We start from the raw sequence: 22,545 nt of genomic DNA, 5'->3' as shown, positions 1-22,545 counted from the left end.
TTCCTCTTTCGGCCTTGAAATTCCTCCAAGTCATGTCTGAAATTCCTGTGAGCCAAATTTTAAGTTGGTGCCTCTGCATACTGCCCGGTGTCAAACTATGTTTCGGTATATGTCATGTAAAACTGACAGTCTGTAGTTGCTTACAACCGATAGAATTTGACACTGGTCTAACGCTAAGGATTTTCCAGAAAATCTATAAAGTCCAGCTTTCTAATCACTGTTTGATGAACAGAGATACAAGAATGATAAATCACTTCTATGTAAATTTAAAGCCTGGTTAATTTGCGGATGAATGGGGTGTCTTGTGTCCCGCTAATAGATCCACGGGGATTCCCAATTATATCGTTGTGCCTATATTATTATTTTAGTGCTTAATATTTATTTTTTTTACATTCCATGACTGAATCTTTGCCTTTTTCATTTGTTTTGTTCATCAGGATCTTTAGTTGGTCTTGTGGTCGGTATTCTTATTGGATTGTCATGTGCTGTTTGCTTTATATTCTTCATTCTTCTTAAGAGAAGGTAAGATTTATAATTTTATAACAAGAATATAAGAAACAGATATTTTCTATTTTCATAAGAAAAAAAGTACATATAAATTGAAAATTAGAAATACTGTAATTACTTTATTGAAGGTGTCTAATTTTATATATTTTATCAGAGAAGTTGTGTTTGTAATTTTTATAAATGATTTTAAAAAAATTTAGTCTTGGAAAGACGAAGGGGATAAGACGTTTTTGATACCATAAGTGATATTGATGTAGGAAGCAGTTATTAGATTCATTTATTTTTTATTGTATATCTCATTCCACAGGAAAAGAAAGCAAAGCATTGAGGAAGATCCTCAGATAAGTTATGAAAATCCTTACTATGGAGAAGCTCCCAACCTCGTATTTACGCCCAATTGTTACAGAAGAGACGATCATAATGATGAAGATAACAATAGAAATGGTGGTCATGACATTGGCTGCGCCTCTGGAGGATACAGTGAAGACACAGAATACTTAAAACCACAACAAAAAGGCTGCGCCGACTCATCACAAGAGACTTTAAAACTGAAGCTGCCTCCTCCTCCTTCTCCTCTTCACTCCAAGCCCAAGCTTGTCATGAATAACTATGATACTCCACCTACTCTGACAGCTCCGAAGAGACTCAGTGCTGGTGTTAGTGATAATGCAAGAAGAAACATAAAGTCTGAGAGAAGTGATTTGCATGACAAAAACAAATATGCAACAATGACTGCCCCTGATGACGGAGATGATCATTATTCGCAAGTTCATTCTCGAATGACCAATAAAAGCACATATGATGTCCCACAATCACAAAATGAGCTGGACTATGCTAATGGGGCTACAGCTGCTGGTGTTGCTATGCTAGATAAGGACAGTTTTAACGAGAATGATTATTATAACGAAGAGGAGAATATGTATGAATCTCTTGAGAGTTTGACAACCGTGACTGCTCCTGATAATAATGAGGAGGATGAGATGAAGAAAATGCTGATTACTTCCCCCGGTTTGCCATTTGTAGAAAGGGAGGAAACTGGGTATGAAGTTGAAAACATGTATGTAAATGGTTTAAAGGAGAACACTTATGTCCCCTTGAAGACAGAGGATAATATCTATTATTGATTGCTGCAAGTGCAATAAGCTCATCATTCTGGCATCTAACAGTCTAGTCAATATATCGTAAATCCATTCTCTGAATTTAATTTGGACCGGAGGAACTATTGACCAAAAAAATGTTGGTTCATTATGTGAATGTGCTTGGCAGTAGTTCTGTATCTTAGCTTTGGTTAACTTATTGATCAGGACTTTTCACAGATCGACAAGATTTGTCTGAGCTAATTGATTCTGAGTCTTCATGTTTGGGCACTTGTCACAATGTATAAGGGATTGCCATTCAGATTGATATAAGGGAACTGAAGCAATAAATAGTTGCATACCCTCCAATAGCGGTAATGTCTTTTTTGTACAATCTTATTTCATGGGTAAAATTGACCTCTGGAAGGAGTGATTATTTTCCACAATACTCACTTAAGTAATTTTTTTTTATTCACAAAAGTTTTTGTTCAATTATATTCATTGTCATTTAAAATATACCATATATATATATAGTGCTATATATATATATATATATATATATATATATATATTATATATATATATATATATATATATTAATATATATATATATATATATATATATATGTATATATATATATATATATATATATATATATATATATATATATATATTATATATTATATATATATATAAATTCAGTCACAATGTAAATTTGTACATTTCAAACTGTAACAAGTGTGTATGATAACATAGAAGTTATTAATCATTCTCATTTCTTCTTTACATATTGTGTAATACTATGTTGTTTTAGTTCAATTTACAGTTGAAATTAGTAGCTTAAATTTAAAACTTTTATAATTTTTTACTTCGGTTTAGATAGCAAGACAACGAAATTCCCATCAATTTAAGATTTTTTGTAGTAGTGTCAATATAAACATGTAGTAAATTCTTTTTATTCTCTCGTTTTTAATAACTAAACAACGAATGGTTTTAATATGATCTCAAAAGAAGTTTAGAATTTTGTAAAGTTTGATTGATGGTAATTATTATATTCTTACAGGTTTACATTAATAAAACAAAAAAACCCAACCAATATGATGCATGTTAAATAAAAGGTTAGATAATGACCCCAAGTTAGTGAATTAGTAAATGTTGACATAAATGCAGCCCTTGTCACAACGCTTTTACCTTCTTTCTGATGAAAAGGGTTAGGCATATAGTTATAACCAGAAAGTGAGGACAACTGTGATTTGAGAAAAAAGTCTGTCTCACTGTGATGGGATTTAACCAATGAGGGAATTGCCATTTTACAACACCTTATTTTAACAAGGATTATAATAAGAAAGATTATTTTCTGTGTATGATATCATTTTCTCTTCTTGGTTAAAGTCATCATACCTTTGTTACCAATGAGAAATCACGGTATGTTTCCCTGTTAATTCAAAAACGATGTATGAATGAAACTAAATGACTCATTACATAATATTGTATAAATTACAAAGCTGTCATCACATCATACCTTTGTCACCAATGAGAAATCACGGTATTTTCCCTGTTAATTCAAAAATGATGTATGAATGAAACTAAATGACTCGCTATATAATTTTGTACAAATTACAACGCTGTCATCAATGTTTTAATATGTTATTACATCGACATCTACTTATTTGCAGGTCTGATAACCCAATTATTATGGGCTCATTTTTGTTATGGAATTACTCTCAAACCAGTGCAAAGTATTGTCCATTACAACAATGTTAAATCAAGCCCATAATTGAGTTTGGTTATCAGACCTGCTAATATGTGCATCTATGAATCAATGCCTAAAACTTAATGTAATTAAAATTGCTAAAGTAATGATTTAAACTTGTAGCTAAGCAATAATTGGCACAGCATTTCCTCCATTATACATTTCATTCTCTTCATCCAGTTTATAGATTGTAAAGGTAGAAAATCCTGTGTTCATTCTTCTCATTTATTGTTCCCATTTTCTGTATTCCTTTAAGGGAAATAGAGTGCTGTATTTTATTTTAAAGGTGCCATCCACTGGAATGACTTCTCGGATTCATAAAATGAAATAATGAAAATGTTGTTGTTTGAAGCTCGAAGAAACAAATAACAGTAGGAAATGGGTTGGAAGCTTCAATTTAATCAATAGCGACAGATAATGTGGATGTTTCAGGTTTTTGTGTGCGGCTATGTGGTCTTGTGGTATGACACTCACTTTTGGATCGGGAGGTCCTGGGTTAGAGCCTCACTTGGCGAATCATTGAGTCCTTGGAAAAGGCTCTTTACTCGCAAAGTCTCATTGTACTGAGGTGTAAAATAAGTACCCGGCCGTTAACAGCGTTGTCTCCTGCGGAAAAAAAACTGTACCGTCTCCTGACTGGCGTCGTGTCTTGTCATATGTTTAAGTGTTGCAGTTGACTAGGGACCACATGTGAATTTCTTTGAGCACATTTAGTGGATATTGCACTATATAAATGCTCTATATTTTAGTTTTTTCCCTTATATCAACAAAACACGATGAATGAAACACTAGAGACGAATGAGAGATGTGAGAATAGCGTTGTCAAGGTATAATCATCCACATTATCCATCTCCATTGTTTAAATTGAATCTTCCATTCCATTTCCTACTGTTAATATAGAATAAGAAAAGCAGCTGTGTTTTAAAAACAAAATAAGCGGGGGTATCCTTTTCAGTATTTATCACTGTCCGTATAACAATAAGCCATGAATCTGTGCAATAGGCCATGAACTTGCGTGAAATGTCGTTTTAACTCCAAGATATTCTCATCGTCATTCTCTTCCTGTGAAATAATTTGTGTATATAACTATTTATTTACAATCTTATCAAATCTGTTTTGTTTTGTTTTTGAGGACTAGTTCCCATTGTACATAATAATTGCTATGAAAATACGGATGCTATTATAACAGTGATATTGATGGTGATGTATGATTATCATCATCAACATCATCATTATCATAATCAATATAATCATCACTGATCATATTGATTATGATAATAATGATGTTGATGATAATAATAGTAATAATAATAACCATAATAGTAGTAATAGTAATAACATTACTATCATTATTATTATTATTATTATTATTATTATTATTATTATTATTATTATTATTATTATTATTATTATTATTATTATTATTATTATTATTATTATTATTATTATTATTATTATTATTATTATTATTATTATTATTATTATTATTATTATTAATGTTGTTGTTATTATTATTGTTATTATTATTATTATTATTATTATTATTATTATTATTATTATTATTATTATTATTATTAATGTTAATGTTATTTTTATTGTATGATTATTATTGTCATTACCATCATCGTCTTCATAATTATTGTAATCATCATGATCATTAGAATTAAGTAGCTTTTCAATAGTGTACAAGCTTTATAATTTGAAGTCCTTTCTTTGTGTATTTCAACACATCTTATTTTTTCAGATTTAGTGTTATTATTTTTTGACTGTCAACCATTTCACATTATCAGTTTTTGTTTGCGTCCTTAGTCACCCAGCATTCAAACATTCAAACATTCACCAGCCACTTTTAATTGATGTAATTAAATGTACACACATTATAATACCCCTCTCTCTCTCTCTCTCTCTCTCTCTCTCTCTCTCTCTCTCTCTCTCTCTCTCTCTCTCTCTCTCTCTCTCTGGATAGATAGATAGATTTGTTAAACAGGTGCCCTCTGTCTTCCTGTCTATGTCAAGTTACGTGGCACCTTTATTATGTCGTGTAAATAAGTACGATCAAAACAAACATCAGTATTGTTTCCTAACTCTCCACGTATACACAGTTTGCATCTTTGTTCTTTACTCAAATCTTATACCCACTGTCGTAACATTATGTGGAGATGGCATATAAGTGTAAAGTTGGTTTTGTTGTTATGATTTAATGAAAACGAATTCAGACGCACTGGATTGTTAGTCTGGTTATGGGTATATAGAGAAAATACTAAGTAATTTAAGTAGCCTGAGACCATAGACCGTATATACATATTGAACAAAAATTAATGTAACTGCTTTGAGATAGAACAAACAAAATTTCAGTGATATTGATACTAAGCTGCTAGAAGCTGTGGACTGTTAAAACGTAATAAACAAAAATGAATATAACAGCTTCAAAAAAGAACAAATTACCAAACACAGATCGTTTTGGGCTCAAAACCCTTCTTCAGCCAACATCAAAAAAGCAAATATTGTCATTGTTTTGGTTTTTTGTTGAGTGAAGAAGGAAATTTGGGCCCGAAATGTTCCGTTGTTCTTTTCTGACGCTGTTATATTTCATTTTTGTTTATTACTTTCTTCGGTGATATTAAAACAATATTTAACAATACTCTGCCCCTTTGTATTGGAGTGATTGATTACTCTGTATCATTTTCTTGTGAAGAACTGGTCTCTTTGATGAAGTGGGTCATAGACATTGGATTTTTAAAATGTCGCTTTCTCTCTTTAGAAAGCTTCTAGTTTTTGGTTTTTAGACTTAACGACAATCATTTTCCCCCAAAAAATATCGTCATGATTTTTTTTCTCTGGATTTTTAACCAAAATGTGAAAGTGAATCTTTTTTTTACATACGATAAAATAATGCGATCGCGGGTGACATGACTATATCAATGTGCCTTTTTAGAGTTCTGATTTATTTTAAGAATTAATTTGAAGTTAAAGATATCTAAATAACGATATTTTTATTATTATTATTTTTTTCAAATTTAATTCTTTATTTTTTAAGAATCATTTAAACATTTATTTCCTGCAGCCAAATAAATGATAATTTCTGAACAATTTTTCCTCTATACTTTTACATGTTAGTCTATTTATACAACAATTAAAGCACACCAAAATGATTGAAGATATATCTATTTTCGCATATTTAGAGATTCTTTGTAAATATTTTTTAATGCCATCACAATTGTATTTAATATTCATTTTTCATTCATCAAAATTATGTCTATATGATTTTTTAAATTCTCCTTTTTAATGTTATGTTATATTTAATTCATGTAAACTTCTTCCATTTTACATATTATATTCCTTATTTCCCTTCCAATTTCTCCATTTATTGTACAAAGATCAATGCTTTAAAGTGTGCTTTCAATTAAATATATTTGGTCAGACGTTTATTTTCTAATATTATGTAGTCTTTAATAGGATTCAATAGTCTGATGTCACGTCCACCCAGCAACGAGCAGCTTGGTTCTAAAACAAAGAAAATCGGTACTTTTTATTCTTCATGCTGGCTAGAACTTTTTCACATGCCATGTGATCAGAATGTATAAAAGTCAAAACATGATCAGATTTATAATGTTTTTCTCCTCTGGATACACTTTTATGTTCGTCGGAGAAGTATTTCATAAAGGCGTCCTCCGTTGTTCCGATAGTTTAGAACCAGTTACTAAGTTACAATGCGTCATTACGGGACTGTTGAAGCACATTGAATATACTCACTGACAGCCCAACATCTTATTGTGAGTCCATCAATTTGTCATCATTTTTGTGATGGATTGAGACCAAGGTGCACATATTTGCAGTTCTGATAACCGATCAAAATTATGGGTTTGATTTAACATTGTTGTAATGTTCACTATTTTGTATTGGTTTGACAGTATGTATTTCCATTGATACAATAAGACCATAACAATTTTGGTTCTCAAACCTGCAAATAAGTATACGTGGCTGGCAATCCCAACATCTCATTGTGAGCCTATTGATTTGTCACTGTAATGGGTTGAAACCGTAGCCCTGTTATCGTTATTATAATAGCGCCATGATTAAGACTCATACGAAATCAAAATTATGTTGACAATGACGATGACGGAGACCACAAATAAGATGCGTGGTCTTGAAAATCAATGTAGTTACAAGTACAGGTAGACTTTAACTATACATGTTATTCATTCCCCATTCGTGTCCTTTACGTGAATGAATAAACTATATTATGAACAATAAGTATATTTTATTGTGTTCTTTCCTTTGTTTTGCTGGACTGTGGACTTTTTTCAAGAGCCTTTTGGGGAGAGAGTCTGCTGGTTTTTTTTTTTTTTTTTTTGTTTTTTTTTTGTTGGTGTATGTTTTGTATTTTGTCCGTCTTTGGGTCTGTTGGTACATTATATGACTCTCTGTGCGCGCGCTCGTGTGTGTGTGTGTGTGTGTGTGTGTGTGTGTGTGTGTGTGTGTGTGTGTGTGTGCGTTCTGATTTTGTTTGGGTGGGAATTTTTTAGGGGGTGGGGTTAAATTTCTTTTTGTGGGTGTGTTTTTTTTTTTGTTTTTTTTGTTTTGTTTTGTTGTTGCTCTTAATAAGATTTGTTTTCTCTGTTACATTTTAAATTTATTTTTTTTTGCTTCTATAGACTATTTTTTAGAACATTAAATCTTTGATTCAATCCCTTATTCATCTGGCTTGAATTCCTTTGATTAGGCCATGAGCCATGGGGACGGGGGTACATACTGTGTCTTCTATCCCCTTATATCTGTTTTCCAACATGCTTTCTGTCTTTGTCTTGGAATGAGATTACTTGGTTTTGTCCTGGCCCTGGCCGGAGTCCTAGCTGGGAGGGAAACAGTCAAATGCATAGTTATCATTTTGGGAGATGATATTTTTTTCCTTGTAAATCATCTCTCTGTTATGTATTATTAGATTTGTTATTTTGAATGTATAATGTAAGCATTTGAGTGTATTCCTCTTTGTTGGATTTTGTGCTTTTGTCCGGATGAGACTTATAGGTGATCTCAAACTAAGTACATTTGTGGTATGCTCTTGGAATCTACATCTGATCCCTATTTGTTCCCAGTTCCACAATCTCTTACTTCTTCTTGGGTGCTTTAATTGTAATTCTAGGACTTTTTACTATCCCATTTTCTTCGTTTCTAATGGCGCTGATGTAACCTAAATGTGTTGCAAGTGCCGTAAAACCCTTTAAAACAAACAAACAAGCCATGGGCCCATATCGCCCAACTTAATCTGATGAAATAATTAGCACTAGACTACGTCTACATATTATTTGAATAGGCTATATTACGAGTAATTATAATCATTTTGCTCTTTGCAAGTCGCCTATTGGAGCTTTTTTTTTCAGAGCCCATATTATAACATTCTTCGTTCTTCTACCTTGTTATTCATGCCTGGTGAAGATTAGGGATTATTACAATAAACAACTCGGTCTTTGATATACAATAACAAACAAACTTTAATATCGAATTGAACATTTTGCTTGCTCTCTCTCTCTCTCTCTCTCTCTCTCTCTCTCTCTCTCTCTCTCTCTCTCTCTCTCTCTCGGTTGACTATAATGTTGAATAGTTTTCAGACCAATGTCCATGGATAACACGTCGAACACACCAAACTCAATTCCAAATTGATCTCCGTCGCTCTCAAAAAATGAAATACTGCTCACTGTTACGTAACCATCATTAATCACACAGGCTATTTGGGACATTGATCGGAATCTATTTAGAAAAACATAATCTTCATGTGCGTGTCTCGCCTCACAACGTCCTTGCCAAGCCCTGCATATTGCAACATCGTGGATGTTCAATTGTCATCCGGTGGTATTAGTTAATATTAATAGTCCGGATTTTGATTAAATAAATGATTTCTTACTTTATTTCTTTTTTCGTGTATTTTATTCTATTTTATTGAATACATTATTTATTGTTATTTTATGTTCTTTTCATTTGTTGTTTTTATTTTGTTGTCTTCTTTTTAATGTTTGTTTTGTGTTTGGGTTTTTGTTGTTTTTGTTTGTTTTTTTTTTTTTGTCTTTTAAATATTTTTTTTAATTGTTTTGTTTACATCCAAATAAATGATAGAAAATGAATAAGAAAAGAAACAACAACAAAAATTATACTTTTAAAGAGAAAGGTAGGAGAACAAATAATATATTATGGTATCAATGAATCCAAAGCAGATAATTGGATAACACTTTCGAACATTGGCTTGTTATTTTAAAAGGCTTGATTCAGAGATAAATTGGAAAATAAATTAAAGTAAATTAACTCCCTTTCCAACTCATTCCCATCATGAAGTGGCAAATAAAATGCTCAAAAGAAATTGGGGAATAGAGAATTATATTTAAAATAACAAGAGAACTTGAAATAACGCAAAGCAAACTTCGTGAAATAATTATTTGTTAATAGTCATAGTTAAAAACGCATCATATGCATATTACGTCAGATAACATACAAGTTCATGAACTCATATGGTAGGTATAAAAGCGACACTGTGTTCGTAGCTTTCTTTGAACTTATTCTGTAACAAAACATGTAGTGATTGATATTAACCCAGAAAGTAATTAAGACATAATATTCAATCTTCTTTCTTTCAACCAAAATTACTCCCCTTGTTTTAGTAACTCCCAGTGTGCTTTATATGTTTTGAAGATTACCCAAGGAAGCGACTGGTAATATATAAATTACATAATAACATAAGGTTTTCTTAATTGAAGCCCTTGGGTATTAAATGAAAATCGCTTTAACTCCGCCTATTATGACGAATTTATTTCAACAGTCCCAATGTTGTATAAGGAGTTGTAGTCCCAGACAAAGCAGCCGAAGAATGCCCAAAGGAACCAGGTGCAGCTTGGCTCACTCAGCGGTACGGTCTTCGCTTACCCGAAAGGTACCGAGTTCGATCACCTGCCGCTGTGCTGTGTGGCCTTGAGCAAATCATCTCGCCCTAGCTGCACTGCGGCTGACGCCTGGGTTATTCGACTTCCCTTGGAATAGACCTTAGAGACAAATTTCCCCTAAGGGATTAATAAAGGGAATTTTATTTTGTTTATTTATTCCGTTTACTGTTTGAACTAGTCCTTTTGTCTTACTTCCACCCAGTCTCATCTCTAGTTTGTTTTATTGACTACCTTGGCTTGTGTTGTCTCTTCTTCTTTTTTCTTTTTCTTTTTCTTTCATGCTCTGATACGGCAAAATTGTATGAAGCCTTGTTAAACTGCTAAAACAAACGCAAACAATAAATTATTTTCTTTTCTTTCCTTTTTGTTGTTGTTGTTTTTTTTTTTTTTTTTTTTGTTTTTTTTTTTAACTATAAAATTGATTCAAAATATTGGTTAGATCTTCGAGACTAATGCCGAGGGGTCAGTGTGAGGTTGAGGGTTTTGGCCGGGGTCAAGAGGAATTTGGTGGTCATCTCAAAGCTTGTATCCTCTGTTGACAGGCGGTAACGTCGAATGAGCTGGAGGAGAGAATGGTAGAAAGATGATTGGGGACGTGAGTTATCTGAAATAATATTCTTTGTTATATGTTGTTTTTTACAATTTTGTTTTGTTTTTATGTTTGCTTGTTGTTTTGTTTTTGATTTGTTTTTTGTCTTTTTTAAAATTTGGGCGGGGTTGTTTTTGGGTTTTATTTTGTTTTTTTTGCTAGTTTTTTTCTTAGCCTTTTTAAATTTGATTTCTTGTGTGGGAGATATGTGTTTCGATTGGTTTTGTTGGGGTTTTTTCTTTTTTTTCTTTTTTTTTTTTACTGCAGTTATGGAGTTGTAATTGGCGTTTTCGTTTTTGTTTTGCTTTTCAGTTTGTTTGCTTCTTTGATTTTTTGTTTTTATTGGGTCGTTTGTTTGTGTGTGTGTGGGGTGTGTGTGTGTGTTTTCCTTTTTTTCACATATTATACTATACATATCAATATTAGATTTAGAGCTTTTTATATCGTTATTACCACAAAGCTCTTAAAACTGTACAATATTTATTTCCTCATACGTTCAATCCGACGTGCACTTATTTGCAGGCCTGATAACCCAATTCCTTAGGGGACCATTGTTTTAATGGAACTCTTTAAAAAATGACGCAAAATATTGTCCATTACAAGAATGTTGCACAAAGGCCCATAAGTGGGTTCGGATGTCAGACCTGCATATATGTACACTTCGGTTCAATCCGATTAGACACACATGCTGCCCTTTTTAATCGCTTGTGCGGTATATTGGAAAAAGACAATGCTATTTGACTCCAAGTTAAGAGGATCACCTACTTTTAACACGGCCTTCGAAGAACGGGCCAAATTAAAGTTAAAAGATCTTTTGGAAGTGCTTATCGTCAGAGTAACCAGTGCCAATTCCAGAACCTTGTCCGGATGTCTAAGTGACCTACAGACTTCCACAACCAGTTATAACATCATTATTTTACGTACCTGAGCGATCATTAGCTCCAATTCGATGTTGGCAATTCGTCTGCCTAAAGAAGAAGAATATTTTTAACGTATTTATTTTAAAATCTCCAATTTCAACAGGACTGGTCAAGTAAAAATTAAATAACAACTCCCATAAGAGCATGAACAATGCCTTTAAAGATGGGTTTGTGGGGGGGGGGGGGCAATTTGAATCTAACCGGATATATCTCATCGTTTTTATAAATATATCAGCCATGCCATTCGGGCTTAAATGACAGTGTTAAATGAAATCCTTCTGGATAGATCGCTAGGCTATCCCAAACTGGTTTACAACCAGATCAAATAAAATCCAGCTACCTTGACATTACTCGATGGGTGAGAAAAACATTCAATGTAATACGTCATCACAATCTATTCCTTAATTTGTACGCATATACACAAAAGCATACGCACACACACACACACACATACATACATACATACATACATACATATATACATACATACATACATACATACATACATACATACATACATACATACATACATACATACATACATACATACATACATACATACACACATGCACACAAAATATAATAAAAATACAGTGTATTTTTTTAAAATTATTATTGACACATTTCACGATTGAATAACTCGAGAGCTATGTTAGATTTCGTCATCTGTGCAGAATTTATTCAAGTTTTGTTTTGTATAAGAATTAACACTGTGCGCTCTTCGGTTGCTGAGTTATGACGTTATCAGTAGAAAAGGATTATTTTGACATAAATTAAATAGTAATATAATTTGGTTCTGTCCGACATGATTCTGGAACATTAACAGACAACTCACTGAAAACATTGCCTTCTCAGATGAAGCAACCTTTTACGTATCCGGGCATGCACACAAACACAATGTTCGACATTGGAGGAAACAATAACCAGATGAAGTTCTCGAGTGTCGTCGCAACTCACCAAGTCATGTCTGGTGTGAACTGACCAGGGACCACCTTTATTTTTTGACGACATGACAGTGGCAACAACAAATAATCTGGCTATGTTAGAATCATACCGAGTCCCTCAATTTGATTATCTTCAACCTAACATCTTTTCCCAATAGGGTGGAGCTACCTCTCAGTGGAGTTTAAATGTGAGGGAATTTTTAAATGAACAGTTCCCAAACAGATGGTCCAATTTCCTGCCGATGACGATAGCTCAGCTACCAGGGGGAGCACAGTGTTAAAACTTATATCAATCAAAATGTAAATAAATTTTGCATCTATGGCAAAGGAACATTTTGATGAAATCTTACATCGCTTTGGAGTTATTCAAATCTGAAATGTGTCAATACAAAAAGCCCTACTGTACATCAAGAAGGATGTGTTTTGAGCTTCCATTTGTTCAAGATGTCTAATTTATTTGAAAAATTTATTTTTAAGATTTAAATATAGGAATGTAATTACCTATACAGCTCCGTTGTCCCACTCCAAAAGGCACAAATGCAAAAGGGTCAAAGGGCAAACCACCATTGTGACGTATCCATCTTTCCGGTTTGAATTGACATGGATCCTTGTAATAATCAGGATTCCGCCCCAGAGGATAAAGAGCTATTATTGCTGTTGTCTGGGAAAGAGACGGTACAAATAAATTGCAATGGTAAAAGAAGGATATTGATCTATAGATTTCTTGCTATCCGGTATCCAGACATGTGCTAATAAAACTCATGGCCAAATCCAATTTTGATACTGTTAAGGCATGTAGATATATTGCCTTTTAAAGATGATTATCTAACCGTTACAATGTTATAAAGATATTATAAAAACAATATCAATAACATAAAATATTCTATCAGATGCCCCCAACCTCAATTTTGATTTCTTCTTTCACAAACAATTTAAAACACACACATTGTTTGTAAGCACAGAGACTTACCTCTTTCGGGACATTGTATCCACAGATTACTTGATCCGTTTGTAACTTACGAGAGATATTGAAAGCTATCGGATACAACCTGGAAAAAGAACGCAGAAACCGTTAAAGCTAATCATATGATTGTGCATTGATGTTATGCCATGGCACTGGTTGCTAGGACATACTAGATCATGGATTGAGCAAGAGAATGATTTTAAGGCGAGGAAATAATTTCAAGGCTACTTCAACAGAGGTGGATATTAACCACGAGATGACACCGGAAGTAAGTAAATGTATTGTGGAATCCTGCCACACGCAGTAGAAGATGTGACTAACCATATGAAACAATTTATACAATAAATCACACACGATTTATTTTGGTTTTAGATTGGGACTCAAAGTTCAAGAGCATTATATTTATTGCAACACCATATCAAATTTAGCTAGAAATTTACATAGTGTAAACAAGAATCATAAACAAGTTGAACGCTCTCAATGTTTAATCATTATTTTTAGTTCAAAGACAGATAGAGATTAATTTAACAGGACAATGATGAATATATACCTTTGTGCTTCCTTAATAGCAGCTTTGAGAAAGGTTAACTCTGACAGGTGTTTATAGGTGATCGAGTTACTGGTCTCGGGCAAACATCTAGACACTTCCTCATAGATAGCCTCTTGGTCACTTGGTCTCCTGGCCAGTTCGTATAGCACGGATTGGGATGTGTATGCTGTCTGGAAATAGGGAAAGACCACACAAAATTGTCATGCCGGCTTCATCAATGTAGCTTATGTACCGCAGAGAGTCTCAATGGGTAAACTAAAATCATATTGTGGCCCACTCAGTCTCGTCGCTTAAAATTGTTTTCAAAGTCTAAACTTGAAATCTGAAACCTACTTTTATTTATATATTTTTGTTTTTAATATTTTTGTGTGTGGATAATATGGGGTAAAAAATAGAATCTTGATCAGCTTTATTCTCTTTATTTTGCTGATTTCAGTGTGATACTATTCTAGCTCGATGAGATTTGAGTTTAACCCTTACGTGTGCGGCTTTTTGGTCTTGTGGTATTACACTCGCTTTCGGATCGGAAGGTCCTGTGTTAGAGCCTCGCTTGGCGCATAGTTGAGTCCTTGGAAAAGGGTCTTTACTCACATTCTCTCACCTTACGCAGGTGTAAAATGAGTTCCTGGTCGTTAACAGCGTTGTCTATGTCCTTAAAAAATGTATTATTGCCTAACAGGCATCATGTTTCGTTCTTTATGCTACGTGTTGCAGTTGGTCAGGGACCCCTTGTAAAGAGCTTTGATCATATTGAGTGGATATTGCGCTATATAAAAGCTCAAGTTTTTTTTTTTTTTATTTTTTTTTTATTTTTACTTTAGGCATCAAACTTTTCCTTCATTATGGACAATTATTTACCCCATATAAGATCACAGATTCCGTGGCTCTTGATAACCTATGTTTGTTTGGTTAAAGTAAAGTATATTAAACTCCGCTTTAAGTTTAAAATGTTATTAGCCATTATTATCAGAAAAAAAAAATTGACTTTACCCAGAATCGATGTCCCTTTCGGTGAATAATGAGCTCAAACATTATGGCTATCGGGTCACCCGTCCACCCTCCCGTCCCCCCTTGATAACTGGAACTTAAGAAATTTCTCTTCATTAATGGATAATCCTACCATGATGTGGTTCAAGTGGATTCGAAAAGAACGAATAAAATTATAAAGAAACAACAGTAAATACCGTATCTACAGAAGCCATCATAAGTTCGGACACGTTTGAGTAGACCTCTTCTTCACTCATTGCCTGGCTTGTCAGTACGGACCCTATGAAGGAAGTTGTGTCCAAGTATTGGCCATCTCGCGTAGTCTTCTCTTGGACAGATTCTTTGGCTGGTGATAAAGCATAGAGAAAGAACAAAGAAGGCACTTTGGCATTACCTCAATTCCTTGTTCCTTTCAAACGTTTATAAGCTTAAATTAAAAGACATTAGCCGACAAGTCTAGTTCTATTTTTGGTTTGTTTTGTTTGCAGAACCTTTACGTCATAGCGATGCTAGGGGAGGAAAAGGAGGATGTAGAAACCAAACACACTGAATATCTAGATAAATTAGGTTCATCAATGTATGAAACATTTCTAGGCCACATGTGATGCAACACGAAGTGGACTAAATCAAGGAAATAACAGGAGTAGGTCATATTATCTATTACCTCGCCTTTGGCCGTTGAAGGCTTACAAAGAGGGAGTCTCATCAACTCAAAGATAAATATCTCATCAAGCCATATGATTTGTAAGAGATAATATTAGCTCCCCCCCCCCCTTCCCCTCCCCTCCCCCCCCCCTCCCCATCATCCTAAAACAACAACAAATGAACTAGTATCCCACAATTTCAAACACGACGGAGGATCATCGCTCCAATTTACACATAGCTATTATGTTTGTCGCGTCTATGTGGAAAAAGTGGCAAGTAGGTAGAGACAAATAGAAGTATGCTAATCACATCCCACGACCTATCACTTACCACAAAAACACGTCTGGCAAAATGCTACATTTGGTCAACACTACTTTATGGATGTGAAACATGGTCTCTGACAAAGACACTAGAAAAGAAACTCAGAGCATTTGAGATGTGGACCTATAGAAGAATTGCAAGGGTATCCTGGAAGGAAAAGAAAACAAATCATCAAGTACTCCAAACTTTAGGAATAACATCAACAACGATCATTTCAACTCTTAGAAAGAGGATAACCCGATATTTTGGCCACATCAGAAGGCACGACTCACTACAGAAGACCATTGCAGAGGGAAAAATAGAAGGCAAGCGTGGTCGAGGACGAAGAAGGACAAGCTGGCTTGGAAATGTCGCAGCGTACGTAGGAAGCCCCATAAATCAATGTGCGAAACTCGCAGATGAGAGAGAGAGCTGGCGAACCATGATCTCCAACGTCGTGTCCGATATGGAACATCGGTAAAGGTAAAGGTATAGACACGAGTCGTTTGGTGCCTCTTTTACCCTGTTATAGTTGGGTTAAGGTCCTGACAACTCGACAGATAGTAATAAATTTTTTAATCTAACGTAGTAGAAGTGGTGGTAGATTGTGGCACGTTATATATAGAGATAGATCAGGTTCAGAAGATAAGTATTAATCCCAGTTCAAGCAGAAAATACTCGTTGATATAAATCAACAGAATAGCCTCACACAATAACACGTTAACACTCAATTATACAAAAGAATAATCAAAAGAATATTAAATTATTTTTAATTAATTAAAGTTAGGCTATTGGAAAGTTAATTTTGCAACCCTTCATGGTCGGTTTCCTCAACTTATTATTATTTGTTCCTTATCTGTTTGTTAGAGGTTGGATGTGACTGGTGGCGACCTTCCTATGACTAGTGGCGGCGCTAGGGTTACTTCTGCCTGTTTAATTCATGGATGAACCTCTTGGTCATTATTTTGTTGTCCCAGTGAGTCATTTGATAATTATTTAACTATGAATATCTAGCTTCAGCTCCAGTTCTAGCTTCAGCTCTAGATCGATGTTTAACAAGATCATTGCGTAACCAGATGGTCGATTAATGGGTTACCAGATCTGTGAAATACATGAGCAAAACTTTGACTAGTTGCAAAATGTTGTATTCCTTATGAGCAGTGATGTAAGGATTTCTCAATTAACAAACCCTTGACATCACCACTGATCTAAGTTTTGCTTATCATCATCCTTAATTAACGGGGTACAGGTAGGTTAGTGGGTTGGGGAAAGATAAGTAAACAATGATAGCATAAGAATCAATGCAATAATAATACTATAGCAATACAATAATAATACTAAAGCTTATTAGCGATAGCACATTTGCAAATGTGATTCATGTAACTGCAATTCATTCATTTGGGAGGCATACATACATATATGATAATATATACATATATAGATAAAGAGGGTGAATGCAATATTTTCATTTATAATAACAATTATCAATTTCTGTTAATAACATGATTATCAATTTCTGTTAATTTCTTTTATATTATGTTGAGTCTACTTACGGTCAGAAGAAAACACTATATTAATTATTACTCACTACACATACTGGTTTTAAATGCATTAATAAATCATAATACAATTTAAGTCCACAGCTATAGGATTGATATAAGTTTTTCGTACCCTTGTCCACACAGTTTTTTTCCGCTAAATGTTATTTCAATTTGATCATAATAGCATTCTGGTTTTAGAGTGATGGAATGAGAGAAAGGCCGAATTTAGCTGATTACTTACTTATATAGAAATATGACTGGAGTTGAGTCAATCCCAGAAACCTGGATTCATTACTGCCAGAATTGTACTGCTCATTTAGTCGAATCCAATCACATTACGCGTCATAATCTTAGTATAATTTTAGTGCCTTTTTGATCAGGTGGTCCGGACGATTAATTATGTAGGCATCGAGTCTCTCAGCTGGTCTCTCAGTTGGTCGTTTAAATTAATTACGCGTTATAACTGGCGTCCTTTTACTGTGGGCAGATTGTAAAATTAATTATGCTGTGATCATAAACGTATGTAGGCGCGCTGTGAGAAAATATGTAGGAGTTATTTAAAATCCCGAGAAAGTTAGGAGTGATTGGAAATAAATCACTACAATGTTTAGAGCCAAGTCGAGAGAGACCTCAATATGTGACTTTAATGGTTGGAGACGACCACCGAAAACCATTCAAATCCATTACAGTGTATAAGCGTGTAAGCGCCATACTGTATCTGACATGTGTAAAAATGTTGCACTCTTTATAATATGACTTGAGAAACTTAGAACATTGTACTTTTTGTATCTTCATATCTCCCCCAGCATTTTCTAACAGCATCTTTAAACAATGTTGATCGATGGTGGAACTGAACTGACCTGTGGCAAATATGGTGTCCCAGTTTCCGAGATAACGTTTCCAAGTTGCAGGCATGAAGTTCTTGACGACAAAAGGCGGAAAAAGTAGGAGTTGAACCATTTGCTCCATGACTTCCTGAACAGCACGGATAAATTCTGTAGTCATCAAAGGAGGTATGCTCTCCATACAGCCCAGCCGTCTGTCATACAGTACACAGCAGGATGCTTCAAAAAGGAATTGACCAAGAAAATAATACGAACAATGATGATAAAACTACTCATTAGCTCATTTTGTTATTTGTTGGGATGCTTTGCTGTTATTTTTCTGGTTTTTTTCTTTAAATTGTTATTTCTTATTTGTTTTTGTTTAAATGTTTGTTTGTTTTTGTTTCTTATAGCAAACACGCTTTACTTATTTAAAAGTATTTTGTTTGAAAACCTAAATGAAGGTGGACAAAGTATATTTAATACCTAGAAAAGCTAAAAATAATCACAGTACTCCAAAATGTTTGATCGAAGGGGTAGATTTTTTTTTTTTAATTTTTGCATTGTAAAATCGGTCAAATATTTTCCTAGAACGTTTTATCTTTAATGATGAGAAATATAGGGTATGGAGAAGTGCCATATAACTGCTATAAGTGCTGCTCCACACTTTCTTTTTCTCCTTCAGAATTTTTGTTTTCAAGCTTCACTCGGCATATTATCCAACTGGATATTTGTGGATAAGTGTCTATCCATAATTTTGGCAGAAAAAAATACACAGCAGTGCAAAAAGAACACCCAGTAGTCGAATGTGCAATAGGCTTATCAAATAGTTATAGGATGACATACACTCAAGAGCCCATTTGAAGAGTTCCATTTCTAGATCCGGTATCTTGCCATTATAACACACTTTTCCTATTCGGTTGATGAAGTCCTCCGCCACTTCAGCTATTTTGGGTACCTCTCTTGCAATGCTGGTAGGTCTCATTATAGGCTTATCCACGACTTTACGCATCCTTTGCCAGTCTGTGCCATTTCTATGAGATGAATGATTGACATTTAGGATATTTAATTTATTATCAGTTACACCTTAACAAAGCACCTCTTTGTGAATAATCATAGATAGATAGATAGATAGATAGATAGATAGATAGATAGATAGATAGATAGATAGATAGATAGATAGATAGATAGTAGACAGATATATATATATATATATATATATATATATATATATATATATATATATTGAAAAAAATATATAGATGGATATATATCGATAGATAGATAGATAGAGATAGAGATAGATAGATTTTTAAAAAAATATAAATGTGACATGATCAACCTCCATGAGCCGACTTTCATGGCTATGCGACCAAGGTAACCAGAGTTTATATCGATTTCTATAGTGTGAAATGGACAATTATAGTTACTATTTGCTACATTCCACGCAACTAATGAGACCCAGTTATCCAGTCACTGCTGTGTGTACAAGGAAGGGGGAGAGATGAAATAAATTCTGACATTTGTTGACCAGCCTATTCCCTTTGCTAATCGGTCTGACGTTCTAAAAATTGAGATTTGCCTCAAACACCTCATTGTGTGGCGGCTAACACACTACGATCTAGGGCCCGCAGAATAACAGGTAGGACCTGCCTAACATCTACCACTCTATATCATTAGGGACCATTAGCTTCACTACTTGCACTCGTAGTAACGTCCAGAGACTGCAGAGCATCTGGTTGAGCATTACATCACAACGCAGGTTCGCGACAAAACTGCCGTGCTCAGACAAATCAAAACAAAACAACAACTCCTTCAAATATCGATCGATTACTTTGTCCCTCATCTCGTGAAAAACTCTCAAACCTGGGACTTCAAGGGAGTCCCAGGTTTGAGATTGACAATATGAGCGTCATTTTAAGCGATCGATTTTTGAAGGACGAATTTTCTGGCCAAAATTAATTTATGTGTCTTCGGAGATTTGGTAGATTGTTATAACATGTTACAGTGCAACCATCAGAAGCAGATTTTGGGCATACTAATCACGGATGCTTTGAGTGAAACCATGGATACCTTCTACTTATCACTGGTAGAGGATTCTGACTTCGAGGAATTGAAAACACTCTCATTTAGACGTTAATAATAAAACGAGGAAACACTGGCGGCAGCTGACCGACGACGTAAGCCAGGAACGACTTGTCAAATGGCATTTAGTCCACATGGATGAGAAGTTCCGGAATCGATCACTTTGCACACTGTCGGATAGATCGTCCAGACACAGTTCAACCATGATGGAGTAGATTCACCTTCTTGATACACTGGCTGGTGATGAAGTAAATGGGCAGTTTCTCAATCGTCTGCCATTTTGTAAAATTTTACAAAAAGCAAAAGATTCAATTATTGTTAATCTATAGATGACATTGTTGACCCTAATGCTTAATAAAAACCCTAATTCTTACGCATGCATGATGCCGACAGGAATGGTTCTAACTTTGTAGTAATCAATCCAAATGGGTGTGTCCACATGGGTAGGAGTCTGACCTTCGCCTCTTGCCACGTCCTTGACACCGCGTGGGTCTGCAGATAATAAAGCAAATAAGAAAGTTATACTCGAGTGACAAATAAGTTTATACCGGTGTTTTTTGTTTTGTTTTGTTTTTTTTGTTTTGTTTTTTTTTTGTTGGGGGGGGGGGGGGGGCTTGAAGATATTTATAGTTAATCTATAATGTGTGCGTGAGCTCATTTTGCACCAATGAAACCGCGTTTTAGATTTTAGACTTTCGTTGAAAAATATTTTCCAGGGAATATTACAGAAAAGGATCGTTCATAATGTTGATGACAACAAAGTAAAAATTCTGGAACACATTGGAAACACGCGCGCTTTGATGGATATCGACAGTATGCACAGCGTGGTACTCGATCATGTTGCACTCGACTACTCTCTACCCGACATCGTAATGAATGGATTGATAGATAGATAAAGATAAGATAAGTGGACCGGGTTTGGTAAGAATGTATTAATAAAATCCCACCTGCTATGACAACCACGTCTCCAAACTGAGGGATTTGTTCCCGCCAGATGGGGCCATACAATTTGTGTCTCTTCTCATTTAGAATGTGCCATTGACCTGTTCGGTAGAAAGAACATAAAGTTGACGATTGTTAACGAAATTTATCAGCTTAAATGTAATTACTACTCATTGTGAGACATAAACAAGAGATAAATTAGCCGTTGATTGATATTTTTGAACACTTGTATAGTGCATATCCACTAAACGTGATCAAATTGGGTCTCTCGGCAACAGCAACACTTAACTTGTAAGACGAGACATGATGCCTGTTAAGCGATAATACATTTTTTTTTCGGACAAAGACTGTTAACGACGATGTACTCATTTCACACCTGAGTACGGTGAGAGAATGTGAGTAAAAGCTTTTTTCCAAGGACATAACTCAAAGCGGGACTCGAACCCTGGACCTTCCGATCCGAAGGCGAGTGGCATACCACTAGGCTACATAGTCGCACAATGAAAATGATAAAATGAATATGTCGCATTTATAGTACATAATATAATTCACTGGCATTTATCGCCATGTTCTTAAACGCTGTCACATTTCATAATAATATACAGCTTTATAGTATTGTGCGATGACACTCGCATTCAGGCCCGTAGGTGTCGAGTTCGAATCCCACTCTGAGCGGCGCAAAGTTGAGTCTTTGGAGGCGGCTCTTTACTCACGTTCTCTCGTCATACTCAGGAGTAAAATGAATACCTAGTTGTTAATGGCGTTGCCTCCATCGAAAAAAAAAAGTGTAATACCTTATCGCCTTACTAGTCCTATGTCTCGTCCTACATGTTACATGATTATGCATTGTGGTATGACACTCGCTTTCGGATCGGAAGGTCCCGGGTTCGAGCCCCGCTCGGCGCATAGTTGAGTCCTTTGAAACGATTCTTTACTCACATTCTTTCACCGTACTTAGGTCTAAAATGAGTACATGGCCGTTAACAGC

The 22,545-nt window shown here is 34.6% G+C and overlaps 2 protein-coding genes across 2 annotated transcripts in view; one reads left to right on the top strand and one right to left on the bottom strand.

The window, feature by feature from the left end:
- LOC144970228 (uncharacterized) overlaps positions 1–1,769 on the top strand; it is a 55,883-nt gene extending 54,114 nt beyond the window's left edge. The window contains exons 7-8 of the mRNA XM_078909645.1: positions 438–522; positions 815–1,769. Coding sequence (XP_078765771.1) covers positions 438–522; positions 815–1,631 — 902 coding nt within the window. The 3' untranslated portion in view covers positions 1,632–1,769. The remainder of the gene's footprint in view (positions 1–437; positions 523–814) is intronic.
- Positions 1,770–10,693: 8,924 nt separating this feature from the next.
- Positions 10,694–22,545, bottom strand: part of LOC144970226 (1,25-dihydroxyvitamin D(3) 24-hydroxylase, mitochondrial-like) — a 13,425-nt gene continuing 1,573 nt past the window's right edge. Inside the window, exons 2-11 of the mRNA XM_078909644.1 lie at positions 21,563–21,658; positions 20,990–21,107; positions 19,377–19,564; positions 18,567–18,770; positions 15,418–15,566; positions 14,234–14,403; positions 13,690–13,768; positions 13,221–13,380; positions 11,780–11,823; positions 10,694–10,826 (exon numbers count right to left, since the gene is read on the bottom strand). Coding sequence (XP_078765770.1) covers positions 10,716–10,826; positions 11,780–11,823; positions 13,221–13,380; positions 13,690–13,768; positions 14,234–14,403; positions 15,418–15,566; positions 18,567–18,770; positions 19,377–19,564; positions 20,990–21,107; positions 21,563–21,658 — 1,319 coding nt within the window. The 3' untranslated portion in view covers positions 10,694–10,715. The remainder of the gene's footprint in view (positions 10,827–11,779; positions 11,824–13,220; positions 13,381–13,689; positions 13,769–14,233; positions 14,404–15,417; positions 15,567–18,566; positions 18,771–19,376; positions 19,565–20,989; positions 21,108–21,562; positions 21,659–22,545) is intronic.

Source organism: Berghia stephanieae, chromosome 4 (genome assembly GCF_034508935.2).
Source record: "Berghia stephanieae isolate SIO BIC M18660-M18661 chromosome 4, UCSD_Bste_1.3, whole genome shotgun sequence".
NCBI classification, from domain to species: domain Eukaryota; kingdom Metazoa; phylum Mollusca; class Gastropoda; order Nudibranchia; family Aeolidiidae; genus Berghia; species Berghia stephanieae.
This window is presented reverse-complemented; position numbering and strand designations above follow the sequence as displayed.